The 21,746-nt window shown below is 37.1% G+C and overlaps 1 protein-coding gene across 1 annotated transcript; it reads right to left on the bottom strand.

Moving 5' to 3' along the window:
• Window positions 1–1,041: 1,041 nt before the first annotated feature.
• On the bottom strand, window positions 1,042–21,457 carry LOC124636643. The gene is made up of 13 exons (XM_047172806.1): window positions 21,441–21,457; window positions 15,046–15,082; window positions 14,176–14,325; window positions 13,649–13,696; window positions 10,155–10,296; window positions 9,279–9,362; window positions 6,969–7,102; window positions 4,714–4,850; window positions 3,733–3,887; window positions 2,883–2,961; window positions 2,430–2,592; window positions 1,875–2,055; window positions 1,042–1,490 (listed from the first exon to the last, which is right to left on the bottom strand). The coding sequence occupies exons 1-13, from the start codon at window positions 21,455–21,457 to the stop codon at window positions 1,315–1,317; spliced, it is 1,503 nt and encodes a 500-aa protein (XP_047028762.1). The 3' UTR covers window positions 1,042–1,314.
• Window positions 21,458–21,746: the final 289 nt, after the last annotated feature.

The raw sequence follows: 21,746 nt of genomic DNA, 5'->3' as shown, positions 1-21,746 counted from the left end.
ATGTCCCCTGCGATTTGGTATCTATTCATTAAAATAAGAGATGATACCCTTTTTCCATGTATGAGGATAAACGAAATAATTTCAATTCGTTTGCTACGAATTCTAGTAAGCTTCTAATCGTATTCTAGAAATAATAGCATCAGATCTCTGCTTGAATAAATCCCGCAAAGTGGTATAGATAGTTCAACTCAGATTTGCGCGCGGCCCTATGTGTGCGTCGGCTTGTAAATATACAACTTTCATTCGTGTGACAGTGACGTCGTCCGAGCATGACGTGTTCTCATCGCTTTTTGTTATGGGTACAGTCGTTTACGAAAATGTCTAGTTCTTCACGGAGAAAATGTTTTAAGGAGTCAGGTAGCGTTTCAAAAAAATGAAACAACATTCAAAGCTTTTTATTATTACATTTTACAGTTTATCATTATTTTCTCATACGGCTTTTCAAATTGACATTGACAGTATCTAAGAAATAAATGAAGTGAAATATCTAAGATGAATTAAATACTCCTTACATATTTTCTAGCTCGGGGTACGCGGACAATAAATAAATGTGTGGACTAAGAATGTAAAAGACCTATAATTTAGTATAATAATGGAAACAAAATGTGTGGGGAATTTTAAAAAATTATATTGCTTCGCATAATGTCGACCAAAATAAGACGGAAATAATGAAACTCATAAATGAACGTTTAAGTCAAATTGATGAAGGGATGTTGGGTAATACTTGTCGACATGTACAAAAGAAAAAATAAGAATACTATAGACATTTTGACATGGAGTCAGAATTTATAATTAACATTGGTGAAAGTAGCGAATCCGAAAATTCATCATTTGATTTTTCAAGTAGCGATACAGAATCATTATAAATAAATAAACTAAATTACGTAATAACTGTACTTTAAATAGCCGTATACAACCCCTAAATAACTGTATTTGTACCCGACTGTACCTCTTGTCACGCACACAAAGTCACTGTATATGTACAAGGGTTACCCACACATAGGGCCGCGCGCACGACTGAGTTGAACTTACTATAGATCCATTTAACTACTCATTTGAAAAACAATATACTTCAAACTTTTCGATTATTGTCTCTGAACTTCGATAATAAAACTTTTCTGGACGGAATCGGCTCATGTAAAAATCACGAGCTTATAAAAAAAAACTAAACTTACAGACTACACTATCAGCGTATCCAACTAATCCTAAGCCAGGAGTAACAACTACTTCTAGCGATGACCATCATTGGTACCTATATCTTATGAAAACACAGTCATTTCACAACTTACAATATAAAGGTGTTTACTTGATCCTTTATTTGATTCGTCCTTTATGGGGTACGTAAGCGTGGTGGGGTGTTCTCGCCTCCCTTCGTCGGAAGCCTCTCGCGGCCGCTAACACTCCTCCACAAAGTGCGGCTATCAGCACCCCGCAGGAGACCATGATGGCTGATAGTGCTGATGTCTTCATACAGGTTTGGCCTTCTGGTGCTACTGGAAATATAGGTGAAAGACATTATATATTACGACAGTTAAATTCATGATAAACAAGCTTGGCAAGTTCTTTAGCCTTGTGAGAGATTTTTGTATCCTCCTGTCTCTAAAAAGTTCGTCCTAAATGAACAAACAGCACGGTTTACAAAAGTAGAAGGGCAGCTTAGCTTGGGCATTGATACATACATGTGCAAGACTGGACGTATGCTATGGGGATACTAGCTATCGAAAACAAACAACTTTGTTGCCCGCGTTTTTGGAAACGAGAGAAATGAGGCCTTGGATATGCGACTTTTTTCCAATCTTCCTTGCACCTGCACCTGTCTTGGCATCTTTTCTAACAGGGAGTTATGGTGATATAATAAACACATTGGTACTAACCGCCAGTACTGGCAGCTAACTCAGAATCCTCCTCGCCTTCCTGCAGCACCCTCAGCGACTGGAACAGCGAGATGTTCTCGGAGAGCCGCGGCGCCACGCTGGAGGCGGGGTCCAGGCCCGGCTTCGAGTCTATTGAACGACGCTTCACGCTTTTCATGTTACGCCAGTGGCAGGGTTGCGACTGTGAACGGAGATAAAGACGTTAGTACTTGGCGATGGATATTAGAAATATGTACCGTCAAGTATAGGATAAAGGTACATAATTTGATAAAACCATTTCCACAAATGTTAACATGAAGCTTCGATTTTTAGATCTGCTGGAAATCGACTCCAGGTCTTAGTCTTTTCGTTGAACACCACTTTTGATGGTAAGTTACCATGAAATGACCCCAGAGGTGATGATCTTACTTCTCTTAGTAATTGTAAGGTAGGTTGTCAGTAGACGTTGGTTTCTTTAGGTCACAACTCCAGATCTATAAGCACTGTATTTTACCAACATTTATCATTTAGCTATGATTGAAATTCTAATAAATACCTAATCTTATTTCTACTCACCGGACACCGTCCATGGCACATTCTGACGTCACACTCGATATAAAGCGCAGGCGATCCCGTGAATCGGAACGTTTTCATATACGCGTACACTTGCGTCTCGAACACGCCTGACTCCGACCAAGAGCCGCGGAACCGAGATATAAGCTTGTCGTCTACTGGACACCTGGAACGAGTTAAAGGAAGGTGAGCCTTATGTTGTAGAAATCCAACGGCCTTTTTCGTCTATTGCAGACGATTTATGTGGTGGTGTCTGTGATACAACGCCTTTCGTGACTGAACAGACCGATACGAGAGTGACATTTCTTACCACAGGCTTGACAAGAGAAGTAACTGGATATTAGTGTCGAACCATGTTCATGTCTTTTCTGTCTCTTGTTGTAGAAATAAGGTTGAAGGTATTGATGACAAGAGTAGGAAAGATAGGTTGTGTTTAGTAAACAGAAGCTAACTTACCCATATTCATCAATAAGCTGTATCCTTTTTGTAGCGCCATTGTGAGCGAAGCAGTCGTTCACAACGATGTCGAAACCATCTGAAATTGATATTATTGGTAAGTTAACTTTTCTTTGAGCTCATACTTCCTAGAGTATCATGGCTAAGTAAAATTGCACTGGTATGGTTAAGGCTTAACTATTGCACTGTAAATTAAAAACGCTGCCGTTTTTACCTTGCACACGCGTTATTGAATTGGTATTTCCTTAAAAAATGCTTTCATAACATGTACCTACATACGACCGACGTCATTGCTCCCATACCGTTCCATATAATAAAATAAAATTTACAAAAACGCAAGATCGTGATAAGGTAAAAATTGATTTTAAATATTTCTGGAGCGGCATTGCACGTAGACATGCGATCGGTCCAACCGTTACGTTTTCGCCCTTAAACTTACGGTATTTAATTGTTATGGGTATATTTAGTTCAATTGTACTACGGTAAAAATAACTGCGGATTAATTACATTGTGACAAATCCGGATCATTGGAGGTTTTAATTAAATTATTCGTAACTGTTTTGTTTTTCTTCATGTTACGAAAACGCTTTGATTTTCGAGTTCTGCGTGATTATTTGGAATTTTATAATCATTTGATAGCACTTCAGATGTCATAGGCGTTTTGACTAGATTTTTTTAAAATTTTAGATAATTACGATATGATTATAAGGTAGGTAGGTACACATGGTTGTCAAAATTGGGTCATATAGTGACTAACTCAAAAACATGACACACCAAAAATCATTTTCTTGATGTTACAATCGAATAAATAGTACTACAAAAGTTTACAGAAAACAGTAAGAAATCTTACCATAAGCGCTTCTCATATAAATGAGCAACGTAAGTGGGTCCCCGACGCGCACCGGGCCTGATACCCGCGCTCCATTGGCGCCGTACCCCGAGCGAATCTCCATGTAGCACTCGGGGGGTTGTAGCGTGAACACCACCGGGTTTCCTGTGGCCACTCTGAAGGACAAATACGTAAGGAGTAAGTGGACGTAAAGTGGAGGTGGAAGTAAAGTGGGCTGAAAAATATGACACCGAACGCAATTATGCCTATGGGAAAAGCCTTTTTAAATAGGACAATCGTAAAAAAACTTTTAGATCCTGCAAAAAGCCTAAAGCATGAAGAATAGTAGAAAAACGGTGGTTAACTGCATTCGAAGAATCGCGTTTTTAGATTTATCTTGTGAAGGCTTGCAGTCGTATGTGCAAGAGAAGACAAGCCAAGATAAACCACAGAAAAACAAGAGAGGTACCTACATATCAATTATCTGCAGCCCGGTAAGCATTCTAGTTTCCCGATTACATGCAGTTATGGTTAAGATAATGCGATTATCATCGATCGTCACAGTTAATCGCTTCTGTATTTGTGTCAACAAGATCATGCGTGCGCGACGCCTTTGTGACAGAAAATCCGATCAGCAACGGTTTGCGAATATTTTGTGGTTTGCAAAACAAAATAAGTAAATGTTTGGAGTTTCACTTTTCGTTAAGAACTGAACTGAAAACAAAATTCTGAGAATATCTCACGCATTTTATCGATTTAAAGTAGAACAAAAGTAGCAAACCACAGTGCTAAATAAAAGGTGGTTTTGTTTTCGCATAACTTCATAAGTAAGACAGCAAGATCTAACAAACTAACTACTACACTTTTCAAATTGAAGGGAAATGATTCCAATACATAATCAATGAAATATATAATCAACGCTATTAACTAAAAGATATTCTTAAATAAAGCTTGCTAGTTAATACTTAAGTCATTTTTTTATTAAAAATGTAGCATACTTACTCTACGTCTAAAAAAGGGAAGGTGACAGTCTTCCAGAAGTCGTATCCATACTCGCAGGTGACCTTGAAGTGCTCGTCCAGCTCCTCCTCAATCAGTGAGTTGTACTGCACCGTGATCGTGTTCCACATCAGGTTCTTCTGTCACACAAATAGTTAAAAACATCAAGTGCCTGTTGGTATAACGATTTTATTGTCTAAGTAGTCCACAAATAGGAGATTTTGCTGTATTCCTAGATAAAAGAGATCCTCTTATCAATGACTTTTTAAACAAGAAAATAAAATTCTTCTCTAGTTTCCTATATGAAAATTAATGATTCTTCTTCAAGAAAAAAAACTTTTGGATCCAAACAATACAAAACATACTGGATACATACTGAAGAAGATATGGCGAGTTAAAATAATACAAAAGTGGTAGGATTTATCCGCAGCCTACTCGGGCTATGTAAACAAAGTGAAGAGATAAGCCCTGATTTTCCAACTTAGAATGTCAATTGCCTTGAAATATTCATACACGAAGATAAATCCCGACTGTCATGCGAATATCTATAAATCTTAATATCACAGGATGCCTTATGAAGTCTGCTGATGTTATCATAACAATAATATTCATAATATGGTAATGTACTGTACTAGACCTAGTTGCTCTTATTTATACACCTTCATATGACCTGTAATCTTCTGTTCTCAGACCATCTTACATAGTGTACTTAAGGTTAATATCACCACTAGGATCATTCCTTAGCCAGGCCCGCCGCTAGCTGTTTGTTCGCCCGCGTGCAAAACTGATTATGCCGCCCTACGACTACATATGTTTTGTCAAAAAATATATAAGGGGGGGGGGACGGATCCAGGTGGTCCGGACCCCCCCCCGCCCATTCATATCCATCTTACTTGTCCAACAGAAAAAAATATGTACATGCACCGCTCTGATTGCAGAAAACCCACCTACTTTTGGATAAATAGCTATTGCAATACATAACATACATTACACATAACTTTTTATTTACTTGAAATGTTTAGAGTAACCTAAGCCCTAAGCAGTCCTGGGTTAGCCCATAAGCAAACTAAGCAATTGCTTAGGGCATCAATGCAGTGCAATCATTACCCAAGTGGCCCCTATGTATTGAAAGATTGTGATTAACTTAAACTAACGCACTTAAGTATCTATAACAATGTTTAAAGTCAGTAAAATACGTTATTTGGTGGGTTTCCCGTTGAAAAATTATAAGACACTTTCCATATGTAAGCAAGCGCGAGCGGAGCGAGCGCGAAATTTTTATTTTTAAAGGATACAAAACAAATAAAAATCACTGTAAATTAATAAAGCAAAGTCAAAAAGTAAGATATGCACAGAAGTGAAGTGCAAAAGCCGCGAGCGAAGCGAGCGCGATTTTTTCCTTAGAGTTTTCATGAAGTGAACATATCATAAAAAGCCATAACGGACGTGCGCGAAAAATGTTTATTCGGAATTGAATGCCTCAACAATGAAACAAAGATAAAATGCGATATCTGACATGGAGCCGCGAGCGCAGCGAGCGCGAATTTTTTTGGGGATGCAAAGGGTGAAACAGTCAAAATTGATAGGAGACGACCAAAGCTAGGGCGGCTTTTTCCGAAATTTTATTGGTTTAATTTTGCCGCCCCCTAAATAGCATTTGCCCCACGCTACGCCACTGGTTGATCTTAAATCGTTTTTAAGAATCTTTAATTTTGAAAATGTCCTTTCAACAGATGTACCTAACTGAAACCGGCAGTATAAGTAATATTCTTAGCGCTATTGCTGAGTTCGGAAATATTGAAATCAAATCATTAGTAAAAAGATATTGTATTTTTTAAATATTACGTGATAACTCGCTAGATTTGCCGCCCCCTAGGACGTGCCGCCCGCGTGCTGTGCACGCGCTGCACGCCCGCTTACGGCGGGCCTGTCCTTAGCGGTCTATAAAAGAGCTTTACCTACGTTGCGGAGTGTCAATAAACATGTGGGTAAACGTACTTGAACATATTTTCCGTAGTGCCAATAAACGGGTAGGTAAATGTGCTTGAACAATGGCAAATTTTCTTCGAAGGTACTAGTACTGTTTAAAACTACCCTTAAAATTGTAGGTAATCTGTGCTAGTATTCAATGTAGTTCATACTTGTTTTGTGCTAGTTCTTGGGAGTTTATTCCCGTTCATCGAATCCCCTCTCACCATCAGTTTTAACCAGTTTGGCTTATGTAATAGTTATTAAAGTATCATTTTTAAACAACTCACAGTGGGATGTTTCCTGCTATCATCATGCTGTCCGTTCCTTCCAAGAGTACCGCATCTGTTGAGCTGAATGTAGAACTCGTAGTAGTCTCGTCCCGTGCCGTTGATGTACATGCAGTCCGGGTCGTATGAGTAGCCTGCAATTATAGTCACATGTTACTTCTGTTGTCTTTAGCCAATTTTTTAATTAATCTCATGATGTAACCTAAAATTGATGTAATCCTTTTCATATATGCAATAGTAAAGAATCCATTCCATAGGTAAATGTTTATGATAATGATTTAAATCTTATCGTATTTACCTCGACCCCGTAATTAGTAGGTACTACATACTGAAATATTTGCTCTGCTGTGTATGAGTTTAAAAAGAATATGTAGGTACCTAAAGCGAAAATAAAATACTCTACGTACCCACTTGCCATGAACAAAATAGTAATTGACAAAATAAAACATAACATCGCACAATTGACCTAGCCACGTTAAAAAGAAAGTGGTTAGCCACAAACACTTAAGCAACCGCCATTACTCCTAAATGCAAATAATATCTAGGTAAAAGGGTGACATAGTTCACCGAAACTAAACTATGTCATTAGCATGTCTTAATTGCCCTTAACATTCTTCGTAGTTCGTTCTAAATAACGAGTTTATTTCTAGAGAATACTTTAAATATTACAAGTATAAATTAAGGGATAGAACAATATTGTCAGACTATATGGGTAGTATCAGGTCAACGTTAAAAAACATTAGAGAACTAAGTATCAGATCAAATTAGCATTACAAAATATCAGATCGCTCAAAATCAGGTCCTGACAGGCTCCACAAAAAATACCTTATGGTTGGACACACCTTAACCTATGCTTAAATGGCACCTGGATAGCAGAATTTTATCAATATTCAGACTGCCCTTTACCTCTACAATATACTTAAACAAAATAATTTTCTTTGCTAGCCCTTTAGTTCTGCATGGTTAGATAAAAGGTGTCAATTTGACTCCCCCAAGCGGCTAACGGTAGTTCAAGTATCCCACGAAAGCGACACAATGCCTCTAATCTCTCACTAAGAGGGAACATGGTATAATCTTATCGTACTGTACATTTTAATATCTAGTAATCTTCTAATGGAGCGTGGTATGGGTTTATGGTAAGCGTTTTCCCGCGACTTTGTGATACACTTAGGTTTGTACACTTTGAATCACTTTGCATAATCTAGATTTTGTTGTGTCCTTGTTTATAATTTATTTATTTACATCTTCATTTCAGCCAACTAGGGCCCATAGAAAATATAAATACACATAGGTATCTACAGGTATCATAAACAACACTACTTGAAAAGTAACATTTGACATTGCATATCCAAAGAAAAATATTTTTGGAATTAAGCTTAAGTCCACGTAAGAGCACAGTTCGAAGATTAGTACCCAATTTAATTAGTAGTACCTAGTATGTTAACAAAGTCATAGCTTCTGTATGTGAGAACATTAGGTAATATGTTATATGCCTATGTATGTAATATATATATGTAATAAGCCTAGTTTAGTTAAAAGGGCCATTTATATCAAATAACAGTTGAAGTGTATGAGAACTCATCATAACTGTGCACTTGATTAAAGATAATAACATCACAAGTCGCGAAATTATCAAATCCCACATCCAACGCACTGCCCTTTGACAGCTACGATAAGAATGTAGCACAAACACAGAGTAATAAACAAATGGAGTGCTAATGTGGGAAAGAACTTAAGTAGTGCGACGATGAAACGTGCTTACTGAGCTAAGTGAATAATTTGGAGTATAATTGTGTATTAAACTCTCCATTGGTGACTTGGACAGAAAATCGTGCTCTGGTATGTTTAAAAAGATATAGGTAACCGATGATCACGATGGTGATGAAAGTTATGATGATAATGATTAGATGTGACCTCTTTATATATTTTTTGGTAAAAAGCTTTGACCTTTTTATCAAGAAAGGATTGTTAAGCCTTTTAGAGCCAAGGACTTTATTTTCTCCGCATCCAATAGTTCTGAACAAAAAGACGCTTGTTCAAACAATGTGGGAGTTGCGACGGCGACAAGACGGAGTAACAATGACACAGTAATGACACTAGTCTAGCCTACACGCCTAATTGTTAGACTATCTACACAATACCACGGTTAGACGATGACTGATTACATTAACTTGAGCTTCCTAGGTAACTGAAGTAACGGTTCGTTACCTTTCTGATTTGTGGACAACAAGTAGGTAAGCTAAGAAAGGTCTAGGTCATACAGTACTTTAATAAGCCTGTACTGCAATTACTGTTAGTGTGATTGTTTACCTGCGGAATACACCAGTCCAGCAAAAGATCCGTTGAAGCCGACCCTTATCTTCATGAAGTCATCTTGACACTCAGCCTCAATATCTGTTAATCACAAACAAAAGAAGAAATTAAATCGTCGTCTGACACATTTTTTTTTCAGCGTGAGTTGAATGGGCCTACATTCATCTACGCTGGGAACTTCACGACAACTGAATTTTAGAAACAAAAGAAATAGAGCTATCTCAGCCAATTCTATAAGGATGATGGTATCTTGACACGTAACCATTACAATGCCAGTATCCTGTGCATATATGAGAGTATGAATGGTTCAGTAAAAACTAATATAATACACAAAGGGTTGCTCAAGCGCGGCGCCACGCGCTCCGAGTGATACCATCTCAATTTGCCTAGTTTCGCAACATTTAATAGACAATGTTTGTTGTATATGATACTTTTATGAAGGAAACTCCATTTAAATCTCCAATTGCTCTATGTAATCTGTAATCTAGTTGCATCCTTATCCGAAGAGATATTATGGATCCGAAAGTAAATTAGTCTGTTACATTTTCCCAAGAAAATTGCTGAAGCCATTTAATTGAAATAGTCTTTAAAACCATCCACACCCACTTTATTACAGAGCTAATTACGTCTTGGGATCTTTGATCATCCTTACATTTCGTTAGCTACATTAATTAGGACAAGTATAACAAAAGAATACTCAAAAACTGTACATAACATGGACCCATATGGAGCAATTTAATTAGTGTAAGTAATCTTATTATTTTTAGAAGCACTTAAGCTTTCAGCTTATCTATTCTGGACAGAAACACTCATCTATCGTCTACCAAGCCAAATCCTTTGGGGATAGATGACCCTTTTTACGTATATACTCACACTGCACCCTACTGCCATTGGTGCGATGTCTCCTGTACTCGCGCTCCCAGGCCGGTGGCTCCCTCCACGTCGTGTCCACTGCAGGCGAGCGCGGCTTGATGCTTACCGGGATGTAGCTGTTCTTGTCTGATAGGAACACCACCTGGACAATCAGAAATATTTTTACTTTAAAATTTAAAAGATGATAAGATGAGATATAAGTTGCTTTTTGAAATTTCAAAAAGCTTGAAGTCCTGATTCGTGTTCTCGTATTCATTAATTTCATGGTTCAATTCACAAGCCTTAGTTTTAATGTTTATTTAACGTAAGCTAGTTTAAATAACACTATTATTCTATTTCATAGTTCATAGATCGCTGATCATCGCTGGGAAGTTACGAAATTGACCCTTAGAATCGTTTAAACTGGCGCAATATTATGCTGTACTTTACATTGTTTTAATATTTAATTGAAGTGACTCATTTTGTAGTTGTTACATTCCTTACATGAAGAGCGTTGCATTTGAGGAGGTAGCACTCCGTGGAGGTTTTGCAATCTGATAGCCCTGAGATAACATAAGCCTAACTACCACCTTCCGGCACACGCGACTTTTGACTGCCTTCAACAAATAACACAACCTCCGCTAATTAGCAACTTAAACGCCTGTTAATGTTTGAAGCACCTACAGAATACTCACGAAAGTAAAACCGTTAGCAGCTTTATCGAGCACTGCGACTAGATTGCAACCATTATCCAAAGAAAAAATTCAAAACAAACTATCGGATTATGGCGCCTCGCCGGTAATTCACCATTTCACAGTCACGACCCCTCGATGGTTTTGCACAAAAAAGGCGTAAATGGCAGTAAGTGTGTCAGGGCAGTTCGCACGCCGCAGCCAGTACCTACGCATTATAAAATTAGGCCAGTGGAGTGGCCGACTAAGCGCCGACGCCACATCACTTTGACAAATTGATTCCAATATAAAACAACAAATAAAACTATTGGGGCCACATCATACTGCATCAAAGCATAGATTATCCGTAGAAATAGAAAAGCTAAGAAATGAGAACACTTTCATTCCGTTTTCACATGATTTGTTAGTACTATATGGTATTTTCGATTAAAAGTCTGTTAATAAGTCCGCAATTGTACAAAGTTACAAAGAATTCGATGAATCTCCGTAACTGTTATCCAATTTAAATAATGTCGGTCGGGCCGTAACAAGTTTGTATTTCACGGCACAATTACAATTAAAAATAAATATTAACGATCAAGCATCGCGATCGCTGACGATGCGTTTACGCAGATAAACTTAGTAGCCTCTAAGTTTATTTACTTACCAAGAAAACTAACGGACTTCCTATTCCGGCAAGCATACAGAAAATTTTCCAACCACTAGATTTTCCTAGTTTTCTTTCATGTAAAAATTACCTAATTACCCTGAAAATAGTGGAACCACTAAGTAGATGTCGTAGTAAATTAGAGCTGATTTAATTAAAGGGACGAACACGTGCATGTAATTTTAATTATTTCATTAAAAATATGCCTTTAGTTGCTTTATTAATAACGCGCTTCCAAGGGATGTTCCTTTGTAGGTCACTCGGTGTGTGAGTGTTCATGGTTTAGATGCAATGTGAGTCAAACTACAGCTACCCCGACACTCACTGGCAGGTCAGAGATGGCTATCGCGAAACAACACATATGCGACCTTCTTACTACGTCGACAATGCGCGTAACTCTAGCAGACTCGGCTTCTCACGGCTAATTCGATTATGTTAATTTATTTGTCTCTGTTTATGGGGTGAGATGATAATGTTTAAGTTGTTACTGGAAAGTGTAATGAGTTTATCTGGTAAATCTGCATACGACTTCTTGGTAGCTAGTTAATAATTATTCTCATTCAATGTCATACCTATACATATGTTTTGAACAGGAGCAACACAGACAATGAACATAACTTGTGTAATAAGGATTTCCATGATTTAATTTTAATTTCTCTAGGAAAACCTAATTACGCTGATTTCTGTTACAGATAACCAACCGTAGTCTACAATTTTAATACGCCAGTGAAACTCCATAAATAGGGAGCGGAACTACAGATGATAACCTAATCAGATTAGAGGAGCCCTTCGCAACGTGAATATTGTATATTGCACAAGTCGTCAGAGGCTGCGGCGTGGCCTCCTCCATTCAGTTGGTCACTAGAGTACGAGTGCGTTGAGCAACGAGCACTGCCACCGTACGCGTAGTGCACGAGAACTCACGCGTGAAACAGAAATAATGGCTCCTCTAACCACTCTATTTGATCTTTCAATCCACTCTTTCATCACAACAAACATTCATTTCACGCATAAAACTAAATAACCATAAAAATCGCTTGGTACACTCAGTTAAACATTTCACTGTGAAATAAACCAAATTAACAACTGAAATCTGCAACCGTTGCGTACACATTGTTGTATTTTAATTGCACTCCGCTAAAGTAGGTCCGCCTACATGTCAGCACAACGTCATACCATTCCTGCGTTCTATACAAATTGACCGTAAAACCAATGTCACAAATAAGTGCAGCAATTCTGCAAAACGAAAGGAAAAGAGAGACCGTGTCGGATCGTGTATTCTTAGAAGAATTCTTTCAATCAATCCATCAATCGTCGTTCAAATGGGTGTAAATTGGTGACTATTAAGGCGTACCTTTCACCCATTTCTGTTCAAGCCGTGGGTAATTGGGCGAAGGCTGTGACGATTATTTGAACAGTCACTCTTTTATTTTGCGTCCCATTATCAAACTATTGTAAATAACATGATGACAGCCAATGTTGATATAAAAGTGAAAATAAATAATTAAATAGATAATGGAATGGTGCGTCTCACTCAATGAATGGAAGCAATTCTTTTTCAATCGTTCGCTACTAAAATATTTAACTTGCGAATACTTTTTTTGCGATATCCGTGAAAGAAAGTTGTAACTACCAATTTATATTTATATATGAGGTACATTTCCATCATCATTGTACGCATCATTTAGATTGACATAGACGTTTGTTAGACAGAAACACAATCGAATCGACTGTCCACAATTCAACTCACGCAGACAAAAAGAATCAGCAATCTAAAAATCTAGCGAATAATTGAGTTATAAATCGTAGTTAACAAATCTGGCTATTTTCGAAGCCATTAAGCACGATGAAAGAGACAGGGCTGACTGGTGCATCGTATTCTTTTATATCAAGAAATAGCTCATTGTTCGCAAAATCTACATAACTTCTGTACTCGTTCTCATGTATTAAATATTACTACTTCAAGGCCGGGTAGTGGAAGTGAAAAAGTGAAACTGATATGTGTATATGCAGATACATATACATATACTCCATAGTAGGTATTCAGATTCAGGCTTTTTAAGTTTCTACCTCTTGAAATCAGTACCTACCTACTGTCATAACATAGGCTAAAGACTTCAAATATCATAATCCATTAAAATAACGAATTGTTAATGCTTATAAAGTGTACTACTCACCGGATCTTGTTCACTGCCATCACTTTTGAGTGCCTCTCTAGTTTCATTCTGAAAAAAAAAAATGTTTCATGTTAAACTACTCTCATATGAATCCTTTTGCTACATTTCCTTTGCTTTTTACTAAGATAACATTTCTATTTTAACAGAAATTCTGTTGTAAGAGTCAATGTTCTTAGAGTTAAGATACCAGACAGCCTGACTATCTCAGTGAAGTCTGATGAAGCAACAGACAAACCACAAAAAACATTCATTCAAGCAAACACATTCATTCAACTAGCAGACACAATACAAATGTGCTAGACGTGACATCAGTTGCCAAATGTCGGGTTATTTAATACAGTATCTCACATACAAATCTAGCTTTTTCCGCGTTCCATGGGACCTCTAATTACTAAAAGCGAGTTCATACAAACTGTTCCCTCTAAAGGATGAACAAAAACATATCTCAAATTGATAAAATTAAATTATACATTCTCGCTGTCGCTTCATAAGTCCGTAGAAGTAATTTGATTCACATAGTTACAAACCTTAATATTATTAGGAAGTACAGGATCAGGTGGATCTTCCCCCGACCCCTCATGGAGCTCTGAGGAGGCTGATGATGACACTGACACCACTGATACTTCCGTGGACTCTGAGTACTCGGCTGATTCCAGGTGTTGGGGTGATGAATGTACCTGGTAGAATAATATGCGGTTATCAAGTGTGGTTACTATATATTTATGAGTAAAGGTAAATGTGAAAAGGAGAATCGTTTTATTTATTGAAATATAAATCACAGTGTGAGAAAAACTGTAAGCTTAATCGACATAGAGCATGGTGCCCTTACCCGATTTTGCACAATTTTCTAAATAAACTTTATAACAGTTTCGTAATACGATCTCCCCCTGTCTTCCTAATCTCATTCCTGATATAACTAACATTAAGTTTTAAACAGCTAAGAGGCTTTAAGCCTATATTAAGTTACATTATAATTGTTCGGTTTTATCTCAAAAAGCCTTAACTTTACCAGTCTACTTCACTAAAATTTCCGACATCTTCATATAATATCCGTAGTGGTCACCAATGGTAGTTAATAAAAAAGTGTTTAAGAAAAACTGTTAAATACAGTTAGAGTAAATAAAAGAAAATTTCAGGTTACATAAAAGAAAATTAAGATTAGTCAGACTTTACATAGGTAATACAATTACGATTGCTTTGACCTTACGACATTAAAGAGATGGTAATTTCTCAGCAGCTAAATATACAATGAAGATTTCAATTTGCAGAAATTCTCTCCGTTAATCTTGAACAAAGTATTCTTAGAAAAGAAATAAGGTCGGTGATTTTAAAAATCCATTAGGCATGATTATTGAAATTGAGTGGCTTTACAATGAGAGAAACACAATAAAACTTACCGCGGAGATAATAAGATAACTGCACACGACCAGGACTCTGGAATAGAATTAAAAATTATACCCTTACATGTTCAGTTCAATATGTTACTGCGCACACTAGATTAAATAAAGAAATGTATTCAATAACATGTATGTAAGCAGTCGGAATTGAATCGTGATACTTTCTAATGATCACTTATATTCGCAAACAAATGTAACTAAACGCGGCTAAACTTAGTTTCGTGATACGCTTGTATTGTCGGCGCGGGCGCATTGTGCGGGTAATGCTACTGCCTAATGACGGGTCAAAAGACACGGCGGGGTAATGACAGACCGCGGGATTGGATCGATCCCGGAGAATCAATATCAATTACGTAGTTCGCCTACAAAATTGTTGAATCACGTACTGTTTGCGATGTAAATATTATATATTACACAATTTCAATTTTCGTTTCACTTTGTATTGTGAATTGCTTTAAAAAGTTAAAGGTGAACGCCTTTCGTGATGTTTGCGGTACAATCTGCGTAAGAATTCTATTAAACGGAAAACTGTAAATTCGAGTTCATTGAAAAACAAATTTCTTTCATCGAATCTTATTCAGTAGGTAGTGTATTTTAGCTAAACTATGCTATTGCGTCATTCTGAAACTAAATGACATGTTATTCAATGGAGGCGAGTGCAGTTTTTTACAAGTCTAGCCTACATAAATTATCATCTTTGTTGGTGGGAATTATTAATAGAAGCAACATTAGCAGTCTTTCAGACTTTTAACTCTTAAAATAAAATAGCTGCCTATCTGTACGTTAAGAAATATTTTGATGATCTTATTCGGTTTTATTTGTCTCTGATTATACAAGCTGTTGATTTGCATCCGTGCCATATTCAAGGAGGTAATTATGCTAATGATTCTCGACCCAAATCAATAAAAAAATTGGTACGTAGTTTTTTTTTCTTTCATTTTTCTTCGGAACTCCGTAAATGTCATCTAGCCTTATTTAAACTTGGCGCGTATGTTACTGGCGTTAAAACTGTATTGCACCCTCACGCAAACGCAAACACAAGGCATACGCAACGATCACTCATAAATTTCATTCATAAAATTAAATTACTTCGGAAATACCACGACATTACAATGACAAAAAAAGCAGTGCATATTAGTTATTTCCCATCTACTGTAATTTCAATCGGTTATTTACGTATTGTATGTCCTCCTCCTGAACTATGGCACAAATGCAAATCAACACCTTGTATATTATAGAAATAGGGAAAATCCATTAATGCTGCAATAAAACAATATTTTTCTTTGTTGAAGTAAAATTGTAAAGTAAGATGCCTTTCTGAAAATCAGCGCTTGGCTCTGACTGAAAATCTAGACTTTGTCTTGTGTAGGCAGTCACTGCATTAGGCTGAGCGATGGCTGTTTTGCTTAGATGTGTCGAATTTTCCCTTATTTCATAATTATTTAAATCATATTTTCTCTGTTACATGTTCTTATTTTATTTCTGTTTTATATTTTCATTCATTATATGTAATGGTATTTTCTGTTTCCATCCACGTTTAGACCTAATTACAAAGTTGCACTAAAATGCACCTATTACATAAGATTAGCCAAGATGAGATGAGGTCATTATTACCAACGAACCCGCTGCGACGTTCCAAGTATTCACCATTCAACTACCTCAAATTAAATTACCAAAAATAACTTTAATAAATAGTTCAGTTATAATGATAGATAAACAGTTACATTGTAAGTTCGTCTCACAGAATTATTTCATTCTTTGATACGTATTGTTTTCCAAATCGTTACAGTTCTAATAATGTTAGGGGTAATGTGCCGAGGTCAGTGACCCCAGCATCGAACCGTGACCTCTAATGTCCTTCAGATTCGATAAAGTAATGGAAAACCAATGATTGTGCACATCATGCTGTGATATCTTGATAGTCATCAGCGATGAGAAAAACTGTGGCCGGTTCAATCCAGTTTTGATGACTTAATTCAATTAGAAGCAAAAACTCCAAGTACTTTTATAGTTTATGTAAAGAATAGCTTTTATTTATGAAAGAAATATTACGTGTTGTACCTCCAATGATTCTTCAAGCTTGTGGATTTGGTAACTTATTTACTTTGGTAACAAGAAACTATGTATAATTGGATACAATAAAATATATTTATGTAGGTTTTGTACTGAAGCTTTCAATTGACTGTTAAACTGCTAATCAAATTGTTGACACCATAACTCGAAAACAGAATTTTCCTATTCAAGAAACCAACCATTCAAAATCAAACGAGAAACCGCTATACAAAATAGAGACATTAAAGGAAACCTGCATTAGTACAACAACATCCCCCAACATTACAAAACCACTCGATTCCCAATCGCATTACATCACAACCATACCATTTCATTCGCATAAATTCCAACAGTTCGTGATTCCACTCGCAATTAATCGATAACCGAACCGATCATCGTTACTCGAGTTATAATCGTCATAATCGCTTGATTTCGTGATCAAGAATCGAGTCCGTTATTCGTGCACATCCAGGGGGCGACATGGCTTAATAGTCCGTTTTGTATGAAGCCCTGCAGGTTTGAGATTATTGAGAGACACGAGGGGTCACTCGATCCCGGGGTTAAGAATAGCGGGATCGAGTGCAATCGAGTTGGAGACCACTGCTTTGTTAGGGCAGCCTATAGTTTAAACTAACTCATAATTGTGAAGGGCGGGCGTTTTGGGGGCTGTCTTTTGTAGAATTGACGTTCAAAAAGTGCTGATTTTCAGCCTACTTTGAATAAATGACTTTTGATTTTGTAACGTAGCCGTTTTATAGTTTGTTTAGAGGGAATGTCCATAAAGCATATACACCTAGCAAAAACTCTTTCCCCAGCTACTTAACAAGTAGCTTATGCGCTTCCTTAGGCTCTAATCTATCTATGTAGCTCCTTAGGTACTTATTTCATTTAAGTCGGTAAATTAATTTCGGCGTTAAAGTACAATGGACGGACAGTTACTTTCGCATTTATAACACAGAGAGGAAATAAAAAAACAGAACTTTAGAAATTCCTATTATTATCTTACGATATTCATGAAAATATCCATAAAGTTCGTCACAAGCGTGCGTAAGTTATATTAAAATTCCATGAACCGCGTAGACCGCAGAGTTCGTAGCACTTTCAAGCGTTGATGTCTTTTGTTCACGCGCCATTCGCATAACACATCGCTACGATTTTACCTAACTTTCAGCTTGATAATTGAATATTTTAGTAACTTATCCTTATCCTAATAGCTTTCATATAGTAATAATATAATATTATTTTTTAAATACATTTTTACATGACCTTTCACCCTATTAATGTGTATGGAAATCTCATCTCTAAAAATGCTAAACCAATATCTGTTCTGTTTTGTTATAGGCCACGCTTTTAATTAAACTACTCATTAATATAAACAAAACCTCAAAACTAAAACATACAAATAAAAGGTGACGGCCAAAACAAAACAAATACGGATGCTATTATATCATAACAAATCCAGTTCCTGAATCAAATTAATTCAATTATTGCATAATTTCCTCAGTAAGTAAACGCGCGCGCATCATAATCTCGGTTCGGTTCGGCGGCGGTCGGAACCGTTCGGAAGTGTTCGGCCTTCGTCGGCTTCCTCGTCCATCTCCTATCGTAATGGCCTCATTTCCTCTTCCTAAGTAAAATGCGCAGTTAACATGGTAACTAGGTCATAATGTGCGCTCAAGGACGTTCATCATCCCTTAGCTATTAGCCTTAGTTCTACAAACTGACTTTAAACTTACGCTCACCCTTACTGACACTGTTTCTACTAAGGGTAAAAACATCTCGAGGAAACCTAACCTTATAAAAAAACTCAAGTCTCATAAATTCTTTGCAGGCTTTACCTATGCCCTTCAGATTTCGTCAATTAGTATAGTAACTCGAATATCAAACATGTTTAAATATTTTTACATTATAATCAAAAATGCTCAAATTCTGAAACCTGATAAGGAGATTAACCTAAACAATCTCCTGAAAATAACCGAAACTAGAATTCAGTACATAATAATGAATGTACCTGAATAATTTTTACCTATAAGGATCTAAACACGGAACATTTCAGGCATAGACTTCAGGTAACTTCAGACGATTGATTTTAAGTAGACTTTCATGGATGATTTCAGGCGATTTTCTTTTGTTGCTCTTTCTGATTACTTGATTTTATGCTAAATTGTTTTGTCAATTGTGTCTTTGGTAGTAAATTATGCAGATGCGATCGTTTGATAATTTGATTACATTTTGTTATGCGAGAGATTTTTTACATTAAATTAGCATGGCAATCCCATCATGGTGGCGCTTTCCTAGTACTGGATTGAGCAATTTTAACATCATCAACTAAAAATTTCTATTGATTGTGTATGCATTGTATTACATATATAACTCGTAAAAGCTGAACATTATATGCTCGATCACAACCATTTTCAGCACTATGTCCAGTTCCTATTGAAAACCAAACCTAACTAATTTAAAGAAATTATTACAAGTAGTTGACATCTACACCGACAATTACATGGAAGCAACAGTGTCAATAATGTTTTGTGCCCTTAGTCACAGATAACTTAATAGTTACCTACTGCCTTCCGCTTCAGCTGAGCATCGATATATCCGCACCGGTTTCTATTGACTGTCATTTATTAAAAGTGCAAATGAGGCGCCGGCGGCGACAACCGTCATCTTTTCCAAGCAGACGAAACCAAGGGTAGCACGCAAGGTAACACATGAGAGTGCTAAGTGAGGGCGGCGTCCGGAACGCACCGTTACTGTACGGCTGGCGTGACATACGGCCCACACCTCGTCACCATCAGGCGCCGTGACCTGAGCTGTCACACATTATGTACTTCACTTCCTATGCTGAGAGGTTCAATGTTAGGACAGCTGTTAATATTTACTATCTTCCACTGCTCTGATCGAAAATGGAGCACGCTTGCATAGAAGTATCCTATTCGTTCTTGAATTGAAGACTGTCATATATGAGTTAAAAGTTATAAGAACTGTCAGTCCTGCCTGCGGTTATATTCCTACAGCTGTCTCGAGGATTCTCGTCACATTGTCTGTAAGGATGAGGAAATAGAGACTACACCAGTGCCTGCGCGTCGGCTTTGTGTACTTGAAAACTGATGGAAGAAATTTTACTTCAGCTTATTTCAAAGTGGTTTATTAAAATTTAAATCAGTGGTACAAGTAATAACATTCCTTCACGTACCACTACTGATATGAGTTGGTCGTATGACGAGAAGTAACCCGAATAGTCGCATGATCTAGATCAGCTGTACCTGGGTGGAAAGCTAGGATTCTTTTTATTTTCTATATGAATCTGAATCCCTGAGCATTTCTAGCACAGGGAAACTTACTATTAATATTTACAAGCAACATAGTATGGATAAATAAATTAATGGTAAATAACTTGATCGCTCTCCGTACTTGTTGTTTACAGCTTAAGTGTACGGATAGAAAAAAAAGTTTAGAAATACCCAGGATTTATGACTGTTCCAACAATCAGATCATCAGATTGACACATCACGACAATGCTTACTATCAGATAGGATAAATCCCTCTATTGACTACACGACTGACGTTTTGGCAGGACCAATCTTGATTCTTCGCTAAATCTTGTTTGATCGTATTATCTTGCCTACTCGACGGCAAAGTTTGCAAAAACAACTTAAAAATTCCAGGAATATGTGAACAGGCCTAGTTTGTTGCTATCCGTATAAACTTTAATTATCTTCAAAAAAAACCTCTTCAAAACATCAAACAAGCATAAATCCGTTGCATTTGAAAAGTAACACAGGCCCTGAATAATGCGACTTAACTAGAAATGAGAACAATAGCACAATAAATTATCTTGCGGTAAACTGCCGAATCTATAGGTAAAAATGTCGGCCTTAAACCTGCAGCAGCTGCTTAAGTTGTTACTTTAGAAGCTCCGATGCAAATAAGCTATGCCTTTTATTCCGTTCAAGCGTAGCCGGGTCACAGAACTAGTACAAATATAATTTTGTTGTAGCGTCGCGAATTTACTTATTTCAATTGATTTATTTGACCAACTGGCAATGAAATTGATTGTTGGCCGTTGGGATTTGAATTAAACTACAAAATATCCATACTATTAAGATTTTCTTTGGGGAAATTGGGAAATTTCTCAATTATTTCAATGTTATGTTTTCAGCATAGAATTCGTACCTAAATAGATGAAACATTTTTACCAAGGTGAAAATTTCTAGCAAAAAAAGTCCTGCCGTGTTTAGTTACACTCGTCATTATTAAATTAAACGTTATGTACAAAAAAAGGATAATACCTATAAACAATAAGAAAACATGGCAACTTCATATTTCCATACTCTATTTACCTGACACTTAGCACCATTTTGCACTAAGCGATTCACGCTTCACACTGGTTCATTCGATTCTATAACACTGGCACTACGATTCAGCTGCAATCGATAATCGAGTTGATCGAATCACTCGCGTGAGTGTTGCGTGCGTAAGTTCGCGGTACAGAGGAACAGTGGAGGTGTTGCGCGGCTGCCTCTCGCGGCGTCTGACCATCAAGTGTTGGTCGTCGCTCAGCCTCCAGCGTGCCTCCTCATCCGAATAATGCTTCCCGCTGCGGTGAGTCCGCACAAAAGCGCGAGGGGGGCCTTAATCACTTCCAA

Source organism: Helicoverpa zea, chromosome 14 (genome assembly GCF_022581195.2).
Source record: "Helicoverpa zea isolate HzStark_Cry1AcR chromosome 14, ilHelZeax1.1, whole genome shotgun sequence".
NCBI lineage: Eukaryota > Metazoa > Arthropoda > Insecta > Lepidoptera > Noctuidae > Helicoverpa > Helicoverpa zea.
The sequence above is the reverse complement of the archived record's forward strand: the minus strand, read 5'-3'. Positions and strand labels throughout refer to the sequence as shown.